Source organism: Vulpes lagopus, chromosome 1 (genome assembly GCF_018345385.1).
Source record: "Vulpes lagopus strain Blue_001 chromosome 1, ASM1834538v1, whole genome shotgun sequence".
Classification (NCBI taxonomy): Eukaryota; Metazoa; Chordata; class Mammalia; order Carnivora; family Canidae; genus Vulpes; species Vulpes lagopus.
Window position 1 is genome coordinate 129756404 of NC_054824.1, and position 20036 is coordinate 129776439.

The following is a 20036-nucleotide window of genomic DNA, read 5'->3' on the forward strand; positions in this document are numbered from 1 at the left end:
TGAAAATCATTACAAATAGGGTAGCTTATATTTAAAAATGCTTATTGTTGTAAGCCACTGAGTTCCAAGGTGATTTGTTATGAAGCATTATTGTAGTAATAACATTAATTCATATGACTAAACAATGCAGAACAAAATTAGGATATTTAACATTATGCTATTACTGAGATCTTCTTCCAAAGTAGAAACGCTCTTGTGAGCCTCTCTATGGGACACAGTTATCTTCATACTCCATTCTTTCTGAATGGTCTATTCCCAGAATACTCTACCAGACCTCCTTTCACCAGTCCTCACATTGATGTTCTTTCCAACTCCCATTATGCCATTTTTTTGCTACTTCCCCTTTGTATCACAGGACATTTCTCCTACAAGGTAATCTGTATTTACCCTTTGCAAATTGAGATTGTAATAAACAGCTGCCCAAATTATGTCAACATGCCATTCAATCCATACATAAACTGGTCTGTGATATTTTTTTTCTTTCCTTAGGTAATCAGTCATAGGGAAGTACCCATAGAGCTTTAAATGTGGGTTAAGGGAAAGACAGAGAATCTAAAGAAGCGGGTAAAAAAAATAAAATAAAATAAAATAAAATAAAATAAAATAAAATAAAATAAAATGAAATGAAATGAAATGAAATGAAATAAATTAAATTAAATTAAATTAAATTAAAGCAGGTACAATGAGAGTACCAGGGAAATCTGAGTCGTTAGTTTCTTTGTGCCTTCAGACACTGCTTGAGTATGATAAATATACATACTTTTTTATTTTGTAAGGAAACACAGCTTTGCATATTGAATTTTAAATTTGTAAGTTCACACAACACCCAATTTCTGATGAAAAACTTATTTCTGATGATCTTTTTGGATAGGAAAATACAAAGACATTTGCTAGATTATTGGCTGCATATTGGGTACCAGTGCCTATCATTCTGTGGAGGAGGAGGATGTGACCAAGCAGAAAGGAAGGTAGTCAGATGTATAAAACCCCATCCTCTCCCTTCTCTATTATCTCCCATGGTCTCTTGCCCATTGGTTGAACCAGTAGGAAGAAAAGTACAAAATATATCTTTGATGTTAATTTATGAATAATTATGCATTATGAATAAGCATTATGAATAAGCTTCGTGAACCACGAAACAAAAGATACAAGTGTTAGTGGGCTGGTTAGGGCGATGAAAGGATAGGGAGGAGTAACCACAGATATATAGACAAAATTGAATTTCCTCAATATTTTAATAAGTTATAAGGTTTTTTTTGTAAAAATTATCAAAAATTCTATAAACATCATACTTAACAAAAAGGTTAAGGAAACTGAAAGTTTTTCCTGTCACAAAGCTAGAGACTTTGAGAATCTAAAATCTATAAGAATATATAATTCTGTAATCTGTAAAAAAAAGTATAAAATTTAGAAATTATATCTTAGATATATCAATATAAAGGCAATATATTCCTGAAAGTACATTATTTTTTAGGAATATTTTACAAACAGAAGGCATCTAAAAACTATATAGTAAATAATGAATTTAAATTTCATTGCATGTTTTAGCTATTTAAATAAAATAGATGAACATAATTTCAGTTTTTTAAGTAGATCTTCAATAGTTTTTTAAAGATCTTTAAGGAGATCTTTAAGTAAAAGATAGCCAAGTAATAAATTATCAACAATGGCAAGAATGTATTCCATCATTGAAAATGCATTTATAAGGCTTGTAGAATGTGTATGTATGTATCTCAATTTGATTTTATTTTGGTAATTCCTTAAGTAGAACTTCACATAAACCACAACAGCATCTACTCTAATAAAGGCCATATGAAATTATGTAGAAATTTATCAGTAATATGTTAATTAAAACCAGCTACCACCGACTCTTCTACTACTACTGACAAGGGCTTCCCAAACATTTTTTAAAATTGTAGGGGCATCTGGGTGGCACAGTCTCTTAAGTATCTGACTTTTGGTTCTGGCTCAGATTGTGGTCTCAGGATTGTTGAGATCAAGCTTTGCCTTGGGCTCCACATTTAGCAAGGAGTCCACCTAAGATTCTCTTTTCCTCTGCCTCTGCCCCTTCTGTGCTCTCACTCTCTAAATAAATAAATCTTTTTTAAAAAATTGCAGATAACATCTTGTAGGTGTGAATATGAATCTGCTCAAAATCTGGGTTCCAGAATTTCTCAGGATGCCTATCTTGATCCTTTTATACCTCTGACTGCCTCTAAAACACTAATTTGTATGTAAGTATGAATTTATAAATTACATACCTATGCTATGGTATTAGTACAGTATAAACAGCATAATTCTATTCAAAAACTTTGTGAACCAAAACAAACTCACTCCAAGCCTGAATTATTTATTTTAATAAATAGTTATAGACATGAAATGTTTTGTAAAATGCATACTTTATTGTGTGGGTAGAAAAAGGTCTACTCTTACTTGAGTTTTGAGCACTTTTTGCATAATTTATAAAATTAACTCTTAAGTAAAGGGCAAAAAAGAGCACAGACAAGGCTGAATAAAATTCATCCAGTCTAGGCTCTGGGCAATTTACTGCTTCTTGAGTTCTGCTCCAGGAGGTAGTGAACAATTGGTGAGTTCAATCTGTGAGCTCAGTATTACTTTAAAAGGAATAAACAGTCATTAAATTTATTGCATTCATTTAATTTATTGCATTAAAATAACATAATCAAGGAACTGCTGGATAACTGTATTTCGTCAGGTGCAGTGAAAGCAAAATTAAACCCAAATAATCAAGAAAGAAAACAAAAAAGAATAAAATTTAAAATATAAATAAAAGTTCTAGTCTTTTCTTGCAACTCCTTAAAATGTATACACCTTATTTTGGAAACTATAGTTTTAGAAGACGTAAACTAAAGTAAATGTAGGTGTTCAGTTTAATACATTCTTTAATGTTTCAGAGTAATAATTAATAGCCTCCTTTTTCTTCTCAAAAGTGTCTTAGTTTAAATGACAGGTTTATGAGCACCTTAATAAATTTTTTTTTATTTATGATAGTCACAGAGAGAGAGAGAGAGAGAGAGAGAGAGAGAGGCAGAGACATAGGCAGAGGGAGAAGCAGGCTCCATGCACCAGGAGCCCGACGTGGGATTCGATCCCGGGTCTCCAGGATCGCGCCCTGGGCCAAAGGCAGGCGCCAAACCTCTGCGCCACCCAGGGATCCCTGAGCACCTTAATATAACCCACTTATAAAGCATATGAATCCTAAATTAAAATTTTTAACTGATATAAAACTTATTTATAAAAGAGTTTCAACCTCAGGTGAATCAAGTAGTCAGGCATGCTTAATAGGCAGTGGTTGGAGAATGAAAAATCCAATACCTTTATACTGTTTAATACTTTACGATAGGTCCCTTATTCTGTGGTAAAAAAAATAAAAAAACAAAAAAAACAAAAAAAACAAAAAAAAACAGTGTTTCCTTTTTAAACATTTGTTACCTACATGATTCTTGGGAACATCTCCAATTTTATTGTCTGCTAGAAGTTCCTAATAAAACCTACTACTGAATTCTCAAAAGTAGATGTATGTTGCTAAAATATCACTTTAAGCCTTTTATTTTTCCCAGATTTAAAGATATGGCCAATAATACCAACTAGAAATCAATTAAATTTCTAAATTTCAACTACTGCAATAATGTAGTCATCATTGGAAATATGTGTGAAAAGTCTGAATGTCCCTTGGGCACCATGAATGCTATGGAATTACCAACAAAAACCAAACTACAGAAGATCCAGGTTTGCTAAGTGCAGTCCCAGCTATATATATGAATTCAGTGTTAGCATTAATAACATCTTTCAAAATGCACTCGTTTGGATGCAATACAATATGGGCAGAGTTGACTTTTTCAGAGCTTCAATTGATTATTCCTGCTCTCAAAGTAACTGGCAATATGAAAAAAATCTTACTATTACCTTTTTGCACAGCTAGTGGGATTTCTTCAAGTCTCCAGATTGACCAAGAATCAATTTTCATGTGAATATTTTTCTTTCTTGATTTTTGTTGCTTTAAAGCTTCTTCAGCTTCTGCACGGTCAGTTTCTAGACTTTTAATGAGATGAATGGCCTCTGATAGCAATGTTTCCATTTCCTGCTTTAATTCTTGACACTTTTCATCTTAAAGTAGAAATATGTATCATATTTTTTTACTGACTCAGCCTATAAAGTAGGTAGTGGGAACATATGTACTAATTGTATTATTATTCTTTTTAATAATTGTATGTTTAATGAGAGAATTTTAGAAAAATGAATCAGCCTTTCAAAGACAGCTTTATTATAATACAATCATAACATTAATTATAACCTTTGAAGACAGATTTTTAAGTCAACATTTTGTAAAATAATTAGAATAGAGAAATTTCAAGCAATATCTTCATGTATATTTTATCTCAAAAATATTTTCTTCATTAACTATATTAGAGAGCTTTTTTTGTAAATTATGTTTGCGTTTTCTCTCATTCTATGACAAAAGCAAATCATAATGATTACATGAGATAAATATCGAAAATCCTTAAATGGTTCCTAGAAAACAAGACATTTTATATTCCTTATCAGTTAATAGCATCCCTAGTTAGCCCTGCTAGGAATTTATCATTTCCAAATTCCACTTATTTAGTTACAACACAAATTAACTCCTGTAATGAGAGATATTTGTGATTCCTGGTTCATAGCTCTGAAATGATATGGTTTAATGTTAACGAATTGATTAACATGGGTATTCATTCATCTGTTTATACCAGAAATGCACAGAAGGTCTGTTATATTCTGGGAAATATGCTCTCTCCCTAGAGATAGATCACTAAGGAAGATGGATATGGGTTCCACTCTGGTGAGATTTATACTTGTAAACAGTGACTTTTGCCAAAACGTAACATGACAAGAAGGCATAAACAAACACAAAGTATCAAGAAAGGCAAAGCCTCAAAGAGCTAAGGCTAAGGGAAAAACAGTAAAACTGGTTCAAGAAAAAAGACAACTAATAGACCTCTGTTTTGTTTTGTTTGTTTTAATTTGGACAAAGCAATAATTTTCTGCTAGAAGATAACATTATATATGGGTTATAAGTGCAAGCTCAGTCACATAGCTTCTACTTCTAACCTAGCAGGCCTATCACAGAAATTCAGCATGCTGCCTGAAAAGAATTCTTCAGAAACAGAAACAAGAATTCTTCTTGTAATGCATAAAAACTATCTCTTTATGGACTGGCCCTTTATTGAGTCTCTATTTATTTGGTTTATTGTCTTCTTTTTTCATGTTCTACCACATCCTGGACACTCTATACCCTTAATTGTCTGTTTTTTTTTTCATAGTAATATACACAGTGAACACTGTATTCCCCAACCAACTTATAATCTATTCAGTTTCTTTTTTTTTTTTTTTAATTTTTTTTTTTTTAATTTTATTTATTTATGATAGGCACACAGTGAGAGAGAGAGAAGCAGAGACACAGGCAGAGGGAGAAGCAGGCTCCATGCACCAGGAGCCCGACGTGGGATTCGATCCCGGGTCTCCAGGATCGCGCCCTGGGCCAAAGGCAGGCGCCAAACCACTGCGCCACCCAGGGATCCCATCTATTCAGTTTCTATAAAAAGATTTCAGCCTGAAATGTTTAATGAAGTTAATGCCACTTAAATCACTTCTGATGTGATATAATTCTTACCAAAAATGTCTATAATGTTTGTATGAGTTATCTTTTGTTATCTTTTGTAGTGTATCTATGAGAGCATTCTAAAATAAATGCTGTGTTTATGACCTAAGATGCCTCCAGTTCGTTGTATTTAATATCTCAATTTTTTTCTAGAATACCATATCAATTAGTCTTACTGTTTCATACTGAGTAGGTAGGTAACCACCTGCATTTTTTTTTAGGACAAACACTTAATTACAATAAATCTTCCTCAACCGGATACTGTCTTGTACTTTGGGACCAAATATATGAGTTTACAATAAACATAATTGTAGTTAATTTAACTGTTATTGTAGCCATTAACATATTAATCTTCTCCTAGCATTTGTCATGTGAAAAATTAAGTAATGAATGAGGATTTTTCTTCAGTGTAGATACAAATAGTGAAAAGTAAACACTAAAAACAGAGCCTCACTGTAAGATACAGCTTTGAAAAACAAAATTTTAGTACTTTTAATAGTCCTGAATTCATTAGTTATCTCTCATGGAAGATGTTTAACAAATTTTTGCAGTGAGGGAAGGAAGATGTGTTTAATATAATATTAAAAATACATTCAAATATGTTGAAGTAATTTTAATACAAAGTTTATTACAATATACATATTGGACATTTTGTAAATTGTGACAAGATATTACTCTTAACGTATACATATAAATATTATAATATAGGGGATCCCTGGGTGGCGCAGCGGTTTAGCGCCTGCCTTTGGCCCAAGGCGCGATCCTGGAGGCCCGGGATCGAATCCCACGTCGGGCTCCCGGTGCACGGAGCCTGCTTCTCCCTCTGCCTATGTCTCTGCCTCTCTCTCTGTCTCTCTGTGACTATCATAAATAAATAAAAATTTAAAAAAAATATTATAATATATATATTAATAAATATACATACAGTAGAGCCTTAATGTCCAATATGGCAGCCATGAATCTTATGTGACTATTTACATTTAACATGTTAAAATTAAATTGAAAAATTAAATTCTAAGTCCTCTTAGCTACATTTCAAGCAGCTACTGTATGTGGCTGATAGCTACTCTACTAGATAGTGGAAATAGAGAACATTTTGATTATTTCAGTACATTCTACTAGATAGCACTGAATTACGTTTAGCTTCTTGAGAGGTGGTCAGGGATCACTACATCCTCAGGACCTAGATCAGTATATGGTATAATACGTATTCACTGAATTTTGTTGTTAAATGATATAGAAGACTTTCCTCTATTAGATACAAGAATTATAAAACTCTTAAAATGAGTATTGTGAAAATTAAAAATATAAATGAAAGTCAATGAGCTTTAAAATATCATTTCACTTATTAAGTATAAGGAACAACTTTACCTCTCTCTTCTGGTTTAACCTCTTTCACTGGTGTAGCAACACTCCAATCTTGCTTCTGGTCTTGTGTAGAAGTTCTGCTCCTGTGTAAAGGGAAAGAAATAATCAATTAAGAAAAAACTGCTGGACTTAAAGTTTAAAGTTAGTAAAAAAATTTTAGGTGCTTCTTTAACATTAAACTTGAAATGTTTGTAGTGAAACTTACCATACATGCTAATGATACCGTATAAGAGTACTAGAGCAAAATTCTAATACATAATGGGCCTTTTTATTTATTTTTTTATTGGAGTTCAATTTGCCAACATAAAGCATAACACCCAGCACTCATCCCGTCAGGTGCCCCCCTCAGTGCCTGTCAGCCAGTCACCCCATCCTCCTGCCCACCTAACCTTTCCACTTCCTCTTGTTCATTTCCCAGAGTTAGGAGTCTCTCATGTTTCTGTCTCCCTCACTGATATTTTCACTCCTTTACCCTTTATTCCCTTTCACTATTTTTTATATTCCCCAAATGAATGAGACCATATAATGTTTGTCCTTCTCCGACTGACTTATTTCACTCAGCATAATACCCTCCAGTTCCATCCACGTCGAAGCAAATGGTGGGTATTTGTTGTTTCTAATGGCTGAGTAAGATTCCATTGTATACATAGACCACATCTTCTTTATCCATTCATCTTTCGATGGACACCGAGGCTCCTTCCACAGTTTGGCTATTGTGGACATTGCTGCTATGAACATTGGGATGCAGGTGTTCCAGCGTTTCATGGCATCTGTATCTTTGGGGTAAATCCCCAGCAGTTTAATTGCTGGGTCTTAGGGTAGTTCTATTTTTAACATTTTGAGGAACCTCCACACAGTTTTCCAGAGTGGCTGTACCAGTTCACATTCCCACCAACAGTGCAAGAGGGTTCCCCTTTCTCCACATCCTCTCCAACATTTGTTGTTTCCTGTCTTGTTAATTATCACCGTTCTCACTGGTGTGAGGTGGTATCTCATTGTGGTTTTGATTTGTATTTCCCTGATCATAATGGGCTTTATACCTTATGGTAAATTTATAGAAATTTATGACATGAATGCCCTGAAAATATTGTAGGGGATATTAAAGCAGTTAAAAAGAAAAAAAATGGACAGCCTGCGTGGTTCAGCAGTTTAGCGCCACCATCAGCCCAGGGTCTGATCCTGGGGTCCAGGGATCGAGTCCCACGTCGGGCTCCCTGCATAGAGCCTGCTTCTCCCTCTTCCTGTGTCTCTGTCTCTCTCTGTGTGTCTGTGTCTCTCATGAATAAATAAAATATTAAAAAAAAAAGAATTGGAAAAGGGGGTTAATATTGCAAATAATTTAAGAGCTATTTCTCTAACTTCAGTTCACCAGTTTCTGGGGTCCCATATAAATTACAAGGACCAAAAATGATTCTTCAGATTTGAAATTAATAAGGTTTTAGCAAATATCTAAATTAAAATGTTCTTTCTTTTCTAAAGAATTTTTCTAGGGTACCTGAATCTTTCACAGTTGGTTAAATGTCTGCCTTAGGACCAGGTATTAATCTCAGGGTCCTGGGATCCAGCCCTGCATCAGGCTCCCTGCTCTCCCTCTCCCTTTCCCCACAGCTCATGCACACTCCTTCTTGCATTGCATGCTCTCTCAAATAAATATTTTCAAAAAAATTTTTTATAAATAATTTTTCTAGGTAAACCTTTCATTATATTTAAAAAGTATTTTCCTCTGATAAAAGTTACAGGAACAATAGTATCAACAACAAAGCAGAGAGTGTTATTTTTATTAACTTATTATTTTTTCTTATTAAAGTATTACAAATTAAAGGAATTTTAAACGGACCAAAAACATTAATATAATATAATCCATAATTCATTTATTTTAGATATAACCATATAACATTCTTATGATATTTCAATTTTTATAAAATTAGTCATAAAATATTGTATGCTACTTTAGTACATGACGTTGTTTCCTGTATATTTGACTACAGTTTAATATTTCTGATGGTTGCATATTATTTGTCTCATTGTAGCTCCACAGTTTATTTAAGAAAGCCTATTTATTATGTGGTCATGGAAATATTCATTATATTTTTCTCCTTATTTTAATTTCATTTTTAAATATTTTTGTTAAATAATCTAGTATATTTTTTTCGTTTGAAAATTTTAAAAAAATGTTGAGTCATCAGTATGCTACACACCTGAAACTAATGTAACAATATGTGCAAACTATACTAAAAAATTTAATTAAAAATAAATAAAACATTCACACCACAAAAAAAGTAAAATAAATAAATAAATAAATAAATAAATAAATAAATAAATACAAGCATGTGGGTTTTTAGAGGGGGAGTGTGTAAAGGTATACTTGGGTGATGGGAATTAAGGAGGGCACTTGATGCAATGAGCACTGGGTGTTATATACAACTGATGAATCACTAAATTCTACCTCTTAAAATAATAAAAAATAATAATAAAAGTAAAGATAGAAAAATAATTGTCCCAGCAAATAATGTTCTCTCTACTGGCTTGTAACACCAATTATACGATATATTAAATTATTACACATAATTGAATCTATTTTTGTGTCTTTTATTCTAAATTTGTGTTCATTTTTGGGCCAGCAAAATTGTTTTAATTCTTACATATATTTTGATTGCGGCAAAAGTCACATAACATAAAATCAACCATTTGGAAGTGTAAACTTCAATGGCATTTACTACACTCAATACTGTGCAATCATCATCCTCATCTAGCACCAAAACATTTTTATCACTTAGGAAGAATAGCCTCACTTATTTTATTTCAAATATGGAACACTTCATGAATTTGCATGTCATCTTTGCATAGGGGCCATGCTAATCTTCTTTGTATCATTCTAATTTTAGTATATGTGCTGCTGAAGTGAGTACTAGCCTCCCATCTCTATGAATTTACCTGTTATACATATTTTATATAAATTGAATCATACAATAGGTAACTTTTTGTATCTGGTTTCTTTAAATTAGCATGCTGGTTTAAAAGTTTATCCATGTTGCAGCATGTATCAAAATTACTTTTACGGTTGAATAATATTCCATTGGATAGCTGAAAAATTTAAGGTTATTTCTACCTTTTCGCTACTATGAATCCTGATGATATGAACATTTGTATATAAGATTCGTCTGAACACCTATTTTGAAATCTTTTCTGTACGTACTTCAGAGTGGAATTGCTTTGTCATATGGTAATTCTAGGATTAACTTTTTGAGGAACCACCAAACTTTTTTCAAAGTGGCTAAACCATTTTACATTCCCACTAGCAATGTATGAGGTTTCCAATGTTGAATAAAAGTGAGAAGAGTAAGCAACTTTGTGTTGTTCCTGATCTTAGGTTGAAAACTTTTGGTCTTCGCCATTAAGTATAATTTCAGTTGAAGGTTTTTCATAAATGTCCCTTATCAGCTTTCCAATCTGTTTTTTGAGATGTTCACATGGATTTTCCCCCCTTCATTTTATTACTGTGGCTATATTGTACATTATTTTTTTGTATTTTGAACTACCCTTACACACCTAGGAGAAATCTCACTTGGTCATGATATATAATTCTATTAATATGTTACTGGGTTCAGGTTGCTAGTACTTCATTAAAGATTTTTGCATCTATATTCATAAAGCCATTGGTCTACATTTCTTTTTGTCATGTCTTTATCTGGTTCTAGTATGAAGATAATGCTGGCCTCATAGAATGAATTGAAAAGTGTTCCTTTTTTGTTTTACTTCCAACATACTGTGTCTCTGTATCTCAAGTGAGTCTCTTATAGGCAGCATATAATTGAAACATGTATTTTTATCCATTCTATCACTCTCTTTTAACAGTAAAATTTAATCAATTTTCATGAAAAGCAATTACTATTAAGAAAGGACTTATTTCTGTCATTTGCTATTTGTTTTCTACAATTCTTAAATATTTTTCATTCTTTAATTTCTCCATAATTGCCTTCTTTTGTGGTTAATTGATTTTTTTCTAATGTATTTAGTTTCCTTATTGGATTTATGTTGATGTTTTTGTTTTATAGAATTTTTCTTAGTGGTTCACTAGAGACTATAATTATCATCTTAACTTCATAAAAATTAAGTTTGAATTAAAATCAGCGTAGTTTCAGTAGTATTACAAAAAAAAAAAAAACCTCTGCTCCATTACACCTCTGCTCCCTCCCTTTATGTTGTCACTTTTACAAATTATATATGTATGCATTGTGCCCATTAATATAGATTTATAATTTTATCCATTTAAAAATTATATAGAAAAATAAAAGAGATGCAAAATAAAAATGCAACCACACTGAATTTTCTATCTTTGAAGCTACCTTGTTTATTTCTTCATATGGCTTCAAGTTACTGTCTAGTGTCCTTTCATTTCTGCCTAAAAGACTACCTTTAGGATTTCTGATAGAACAGTCTGCTAGAGATAGATCCCCTCAATTTTTGTTTATCTGGAAATATCTTAATTTCTCCTTTTTTTAAAAGGATATTTTTCCAAGATTCAGAATTCCTGTTTGAGGTGTTTTGTTTTGTTTTTTTCTCCCAGGACTTTAAATGTGTCATTCCACTGGATGTTTGCCTCCATAATTCCTTTTATTTTTTAAGATTTTATTTATCTACTTGACAGAGAGAGAGAGAGAGTACAGAGGGAGAGGAAGTAGACTCTCTGTTGAGCAGAGAGCCCAATTCAGGGCTCAATTCCAGGACCTGAGGTGGAGGCAGATTCTTAACCAACTGAGCCACCCAGGTATACTTGACCTCCATAATTTCTGATGATAAACTATTATTTTTTGAAGTATCTTACATATTTATTTGAGAAAGAGCATGAGCAGGGGGAGGGGCAGAGGAAGAGGAAGGAGCAGACTCCCTATTAAGCAGGGAGCCTAATGTGGGACTCGATTCCAGGACCCTGAGACCATGACCTGAGCCAAAGGCAGATACTTAACCAACTGAGCCACCCAGGTGACCCCTGGCTGTTATTTTTATTGAGGATCCCTTACTCATGATGAGTCACTTCTCTCACTGCTTTCTTTTTTTTTTTTTTTAATATTTTATTTATTTATTCATGAGAGACACAGAGGGAGAGAGAGGCAGAGACACAGGCAGAGGGAGAAGCAGGCTCCATGCAGGGAACCCGACGTGGGACTTGATCCCGGGTCTCCAGGATCACGCCCTGGGCTGACGGCGGCACTAAACCACTGGGCCACCCAGGCTGTCCCCTCACTGCTTTCAAGATACTCTTTGTCCCAGGCTTTGAATGATTTGACCGTAACATGTTAATCTCTGAGTTTATCCTGCTTAGAGTTCACTGAGTTTAGTAAAAGTATAAATTCATGTCTTTTATGAAATTTGGGGAGTTTTAGCCAATGTTTCTTCAAATATTCCTTCTCCCCCTTTTCTCTTCCCCATTATACTTGAACTCCCACTATGCATATATTTGTTTTTGTGATGGTATCCCTCAGATCTATTAGTTCATTTTACTTCATTCTTTTGTCTTTCTGCTCCTCAGCCTGAATAATCTCAATTGACCTATTTTCAAGTTCACTGATTCTTTCCTCTGCCTGTTGAAATCTATTGATGAACATCTCTAATTAATTTTTCATCCAGTTATTATACTTTTCAGCTCCAGAATATCTACTTGGTTCTTTTTTATAACATCTATTTCTTTATTGATCATCCTAATTTGTTGAGACATTAGTCTCCTGGTTTTAACTGTCCATAGTTTCCTTTACCTCTTTGAGACTATTTAAGATAATTAATTATTGTCTAATAAGTTCAACATTTAAGCTTTCTTAGGGCCATTTTTTTAAATTTTCTTTTTCTTTTTTCCCCTTGTTAGTGAGACAGACTTTTTTTCTTTGCCTGTTTCATAATTTTTGTAGAAAACTGGACATTTTAAATAGTTTAATGTGAAATGGAAATACAAATAACTTTCCCTCTGTTGGGTCTGTTGTTGCTACTTATTGTGGGTTGTTGTTTCTTTGTTTGGTAGTTCCAAATACATTTTGTAATGCCTGTATTCTTTGTCATGTGTGGCCACTAAAATAAGTGTTTCATTAGCTTACTGGTAAACTCATGTTTTGTTCAGGTATCTTAAATAACCTGGAGTCAAAATTAAAAAAAAAAAAAGAAAAAAAGAAAGAAAGAAGGGGAAGGAAAGGAAGGAAAAGGGAAAAGGAAAAGGAAAAAAAAACCACTCTTCTAGTTTTAGCAGACTAACTCTGTGTTGAAGTATTCCTTCAATGCTTACCCAGGCTGTTTACAATTCTGCTTCTACTTTTAATTGTTGCCCACACAGACCCTAAGGTCAGCCAGAAATAAAAGATCAGGGTTTTCTTGGGTCTTCCCTGAATATGTGCCTAGCTTAGTCATATGCATGCCCTTCTTGATTCTCCAGGATATATAAGAGCTTTGAAAGCCCCTTTTTCCCCTATGTATCTCTTCTTTTCCAGGCATTTTGGTCTGTCTAATGTTTATCTCAAATGTTAATTCACAGCTGCAGACGTGGTGGCAAGACTATGCCTTTAAAGGCTTTCAGTAAACACTGCCTCTAAGTGGTTACAGCTGAGTGATTGCTCAAAGTCAGGCAAAACAAAGACAAGCCTTTGTGCTGGTTCTTTGAAAACCCATCAGACAGGTCAAAACACTGAAACACAATTCTCTGAGAATAAGGTCCATATTGTTTTTTCTGGCACTAGCAATCTGCACCACAAATACACACTGCTCTCTTCATGGCCAACACTGATCTGGGGGCTAGAGGATGGCAAGTGTGCGATGTATAGTTCCACAGTGCTCTCCTAATACAATGCAACAGACTCTTCATTAACTTTTCCCCTAGTTGTTGTCTTTTACTAAATTCAGATTTCTACAATTCTGACCAATGTTTGCCAACCTTTTCTTGTGGTGGGACAGAGTCCCAGAGATCCCTATTTAACCATTTACAGTAATATCATAGTTCTTATATTTTCAAAAAATACATTTTAATATCAAATATGAAAAATTCTTTTAATTTCCTGTTTATTTTGCAATAAAACATACAGCACCTTAGTCATTAAAATGTAAACATAAAAACAATTTTAAAAGAATGAAAGGTGCTTACCATTCTTCAAAAGAAGTTTCAAACTGTCAAAATAAAAAAATCTCAGTAAGAATCAAACTTTAAATATCTCAAAAAATAATAGTAGACTTAGCTTATATTTGAAATCACTGATAGAACTCTAAGTACTACTTAACATACCCCATTATACTTTTGTCAAACGATGTTCTGTTATTTCTAAAACAGATATATACATTTCTACTACCTAGTCCTTTCATTATTATCCCCACCTAATTTTTCCTACCTTCATCTGTGTTTCCAAATCTCATTCCTTCATCAAAAGCCTGTTCAATGCCACTTATTCCCAAAAGACTTTCCATATAATCAGAGGCACTTTATATCCATTAAATTTTAATACATAACCAAAGAATGGAAAACACTCTTGGGTAAGATCACAAATATTTGGTTTCCCATAGTGTCCCTCTTTTATTTTAGACTATAAACTCTATGGTAGGAGTCATGATCTACAGATATATTCTCAGAGTATCCTGGGCCATTAGTGACACAAAATACCAAAAATACAAGGAATACACAGTTATAATTTTATGGGTTTCTTAGATAATCTCTAATTCCAGATGTTAGGTTGGGCACACATGATTACTTCTTTTCAATTCCCACGTCATACCAATATTTCTGGAGAAAAATATATGTCAATAAAATCATTGTAACATATATTATACAATTCCAGAAATAGAAAGAAATCAGATGGATTATCAGTGAAAATAAAGCAAAGAAAAATATAACTCAGAAGAAAAAATGAAAACCATTTCAGGAGAGGTAAAAGGCTTCTCTGTGGAGCACATGAATATATGTAATAATAAGTAGGTGATAATCAAAGTAAAAAACTGAAGGCCTGCCTGTGGTGAAGCAGACAAGTCATTGCTTTCCATTCTCAAAATCTAGAATACATGGCTGAGAAGTTTTTTTTTTTTCTTTGTATTTTGGGGTTTTTTTGCAAAAAACATATTTTTAGTAAAGTATAAGATACCTAAAGTAAGGTCCACATCTCATAAATGGACAGCCTGGGGAATTTTCATAAGGTGAATGCACCCTTATAACTAGCAAGCATATCAAGTAGATGCCTTCTTGTCACACCATGAGAAGACCTCTCTGGCCACACTGGAGACCCATCTAAGACAGAAAGGCTAAGAATGGAAGTTGTGGTTCTAGAGAGAAACAAAACAGAGCCTACCTAACTAGCAGAATCTCACATAGAAAGAAACTAGTGTGTAAGAAAAAAAAAAAAAAAAAAAGCTGGTGCATCAATGCATGAAAATATTTTAAGGAGTTACAACAAACTCAAATGTACGCTTATTTAAATTAAAAAGCTGCCTAATCCCTGGGTGGCGCAGCGGTTTGGCGCCTGCCTTTGGCCCAGGGCGCGATCCTGGAGACCCGGGATCGAATCCCACATCGGGCTCCCGGTGCATGGAGCCTGCTTCTCCCTCCGCCTGTGTCTCTGCCTCTCTCTCTCTCTCTCTCTCTGTGACTATCATAAATAAATAAATTAAAAAAAATTTAAAAACAAAAACATTTAAAAAAATAAAAATAAAAAAATTAAAAGCTGCCTAAACATATTACTTCCTTTTTACAAAGAACTCCAGTATAAATTTTTATATACTGGATAAAAGTCTTTGATGTAAGCAGGCTCTGAAAGCTGCTAAAAAAACAAATAACAGCAACAACAACAACAACAAAGCCAGTAAAAACTTATGCTTACAACCAGTAATCAGTCTGGTCCATCATAATAGCAAATAACAAAAAATAAAAAAGAGTATACAAATATTTGAGGAATAATTAAGAACATAAAAAACAAGAGAATTTACTAAAGATATAACAGAAATGCTGGGATGCACAAAAGTGAATATAATAAAAAATTCAAGACATATATATACACATATATATATTTCTCCAAAATATTAAAAAAGAAAGATGAAGTTTAAGAATGTTATCCAAATATGAAAAAGGACTGAAATAAGTAATCATTTCATTACCTATACGAATGAGAATTTAGTTTATTGTAAAATTTACATTACAAATCAAAAGGAGTTAGACAAGTCAATGAATGATATTAGGGTAATTTAAACAATTATTTAGAAGAGGTAAAGTATGTGCCTCATGCCATAAAATGGTAAACTTCAGATGTAAAAAAGCCAAAGTACAAAAAAGAAGTATTGAAAATAAGAAAACATTTTAATAATCTTGATATGAGGAAAATTTTGTTAAACAATACAAAATTTGTCAGATAATGGATTGATTTTACATACAAACTTCCCTATGAAAGAATACTATGAATAAGTTAAAAATTAGTACAAGCAGAAAAAAAAAAACTGTAACCAACAGAAGAAGAGAGAAAATGAGATAGAAGAGATTAAAAATGCTTCTATACATATACAAAAAATATCAAATACAAAAAAATTTTTTGGGAAAACTATATGAACAGAAATTAATAGAAAATTAAATGTGAATGGGCAGAAAGCATAGAATGCTCAATTTATGCATGCCAACTGATCTATATATATATTTTAGCTATATCTATATGAACATGTACATACAATTACATATACACAAATATATGTTAAATATATTAATACGTAAAAACAGTAATTTAACATTAAACTTACATTACGTTTTCATACATTTGCCCATGTCCGTCATTACCTTATATTTAGACCTCCCCTTTAAACTAGTTTCAGTATTTGCTACACTACTGAACTTTTCTTGTGTTAACAGTATAATAGATTTAATGGGATCTAAAAAAACTTTTGAAGAGATTAAATTCATCTACAAAGTTTAAAAAATGCAGTTGTTTGAAATCCCAATTGGTTTTCCATGTAATATGACGAGTGTATTCTAAAATTTGTATGTACCAAGAATAACCAAAGAAGTATAAAAAAGAAAAAAAGAAGGAACTACCATAGCAGATATTGAAACATATTATGAAACATGTTTAGTAAAATAAGGTATTGTAACAGAGAGGTAAAAATAACCAGCAGAATAATGGAGTCAGGAATAGATACAATTATGTATGAAAATTTGATATATGATAGATAATGCACAGCTGATTTCTAAGAAATGACTGTTTTTTACAATAAAATTAATGTTACAAAAAAGTAATTTTTCGTATTTTTATGAATGAAAATAATGACCTATTCCATTCTCTGTGTATACACACACACATACACACAAAGCAATTCCACATTGTTTAAAAAATAAATCTGAAGCAAAAATATTTACTATTTCAGAAGAAATATAAGAAAAATTTTAGGACTCTGCAGTATGGAAAGAGTTCTTAAACAAGATGCAAAACATTTAAAATAAAGGGAAAGTGATAAATGTAAGTACATTAAAATTAAAAACTTACTTTAAATAATAGATATCATAAAGTAAAAAAAAACTGAGAGGATAAGTTTAAAATATATATAACAAACCGAAGATAGTAATTTGTTCCTACAGGTCTATAAGAAAAATCCAAATAAACCCAAAGAAAATGCACAGAACTAAACAGGCAGAGAAGAGAATGAGCATTCAATGATTATATTATTAGTTCCTAAACTAATTAATAATTAGGATTTTATATAATACTTTTCTAACAGAAATTTCATAGATTAAGGCCCAGAAGTTAGAGATAATCAAAGCTAGAGCAGAATGCTGAAGGGACATGAGTTTCTTGGTATTGTCTGAGGTAACTAATGTGATCTCAAACTAATCAGTCATCTGGCAGCTTGAGTAGGACAGGTAGGCCAAGACAGCCTCACTCACAAATCTGGTGGTTTGTGCTGGCTACAGGTTGAGCCCCTCTCTATTTTGTCATTCATCGTCAAGGAGACTATATCAATTAGGCTCATTTACAGGGGAAGCTTAGAGGAACAAGAAAGTGACAGCAGAGGCTTCAAGGTCTCTTGAGACTTTGCTTAGAAGTTGTGTATTTCTTCTGATACATCTATTGTTCAATGCAAATCCCAAATCCAGTAAATATTTAAGGGTTGGGAGAATAAGGTTTGCCTGTAATGGAAGGAGGTATAAAGGACAAAGAGCCATTTTTAATACCCCATTATCTTACCTTGATCACAAGAATATACATGCCACCTATGTACAAAAATTTTCGGACTTAAATATAAGTGCTAAAACCATAAAACTTCTAGAATAAAACATGACTTGGGAGTTTGCAATTCTTAGACCTAACACCAAAAGCATAAGCAACAAAAGAAAAAAATGAGAAACTGAACTTCATCAAAATTAAAAACTTTTATACACCAAGGGACATTATAAAGAAAGTGAAACACAACCTACACAAAGAAAATGTTTGCATATCATATATTCATACAGTCTACGTCTGTTGGAAGCTCTGCATTAGCTTCTTTCCAATTTTGCCTTTTGTTCTTCAAAATGTTTTAATTAATCTTTATCTTCAAGATGCCACATTAATTGTATATTTCTCAAATAGACTTCATGTTCTAGACACAAATTTTATCTCAATTAAAACAATTAAGAAAATTGGAATAAAATATGGACTTTAATTAGCAATGATGTATCAATATTGATTCTTTAATTGTAACAAATGTACTATCCTAATGTAAGTTGTTAAAATAGGGAAAATGTGGTCAAGAGTATATATGAAATCTCTATATTATCTTCTCAATTTTTCCGTAAGTCTTGAACTGTTCTAAAATGAAGTTTATTTTAATAAAACAATACTATTTAGGAGAACATAAAAATGGCTGAACTAAACGAAAGTAAATTGGGATCCCTGGGTGGCTCAGCAGTTTGGTGCCTGCCTTCTGCTCAGGGCGTGATCCTGGAGTCCTGGGATTGAGTCCCACATTGGGCTCCCTGCATGGAGCCTGCTTCTCCCTCTGCCTTTTCTCTGCCTTTGTCTCTCTCTCTCCCTCTCTCTCTCTCTCTGTGTGTGTGTCTCATGAATAAATAAAAATAAAATCTTTAAAAAATAAAATAAATGATGTTAAAGAAAAAAAATAACATGATCATAGCTTTTGAGATATGAGGTTAAACCCAATCAGATTAATTAATATGAAACCCCAAAGTTCTTATGGGAATTGTAACATTTTGGACTAAAAAACAAAAGATTTAAAATGCAAAGACAATTCCAATTTATGGCAGTGTTATAGATGAAATTGTGTCCTCCTAAAAGTCATATGCTGAAACCCTAATCTCTAATGTGACTGTATTTGAAGATAAGACCTTTGAGGAGATAATTAAAGTTAAATGAAGTCATAGGATGGGGTCCTAATCCAATAAAACTAGTGTTCTTATTTAGAAGATGAAAAGATACCAGAGCTCGCTCTCACCATCTGGGCACAGAAGAAAGGCCATGTGAGAACAAACACAGCTGTTTACAAGCCAGGAAGAGAATCCTCAGTATTGTCAACTGTGACAGCACCTTGATTTTGGACTTCCAGCCATTAGAACTGTGAGAAAATAACCCTTTGTCTATGTATTCTAGTCTGTTGTATTTTTTGGCAGCCTGAACAAACTAATACAGAAAAAAAGTTTGGGATAGTTACTCAGGTCTATTTCTTATGGAAATCTAAGTACTTATCAGAACCAAGAGCTCAGAGAATAAAGCAGAGACAAGAAGAACCACAAATTAGGGAACTATCTTCGGAAAGCAAAACTGAGTTCTAATCAAGATATATTTCTTAGACTTACATGTTGCTAGACCTAACACCATCTGCCCTCATAAATTTCAGAATTTTGGGCACCAGTGAAAGTTATGTCTTTAATTTCTCCCCTTTTTGAATAACAGTGTTTATTGTGATAGCTTTGTCCATGCTTCACCGTTTGCTAAGTGTGCAGAAGTATTTAATATTGTTTAATTCATAGATCCCTAGGTCAGAAGAAACTGAAACCAGAATACTTCATCTGTATCAG

General features: G+C 32.8%; 1 protein-coding gene and 1 non-coding gene across 2 annotated transcripts in view; both read right to left on the reverse strand.

Annotated features, from left to right (window-relative positions):
- The window catches only part of CCDC178 (coiled-coil domain containing 178), a 376460-nt gene that overhangs the window by 339600 nt on the left and 16824 nt on the right, over window positions 1–20036 (reverse strand). Inside the window, exons 4-6 of the mRNA XM_041749242.1 lie at window positions 14148–14170; window positions 7031–7110; window positions 3928–4128 (exon numbers count right to left, since the gene is read on the reverse strand). Of these exons, the coding sequence (XP_041605176.1) occupies window positions 3928–4128; window positions 7031–7110; window positions 14148–14170 (304 nt within the window). The remainder of the gene's footprint in view (window positions 1–3927; window positions 4129–7030; window positions 7111–14147; window positions 14171–20036) is intronic.
- LOC121474831 lies at window positions 9830–9936 on the reverse strand. The gene has a single exon (XR_005983547.1). It is a non-coding gene; the product is annotated as a U6 spliceosomal RNA (small nuclear RNA).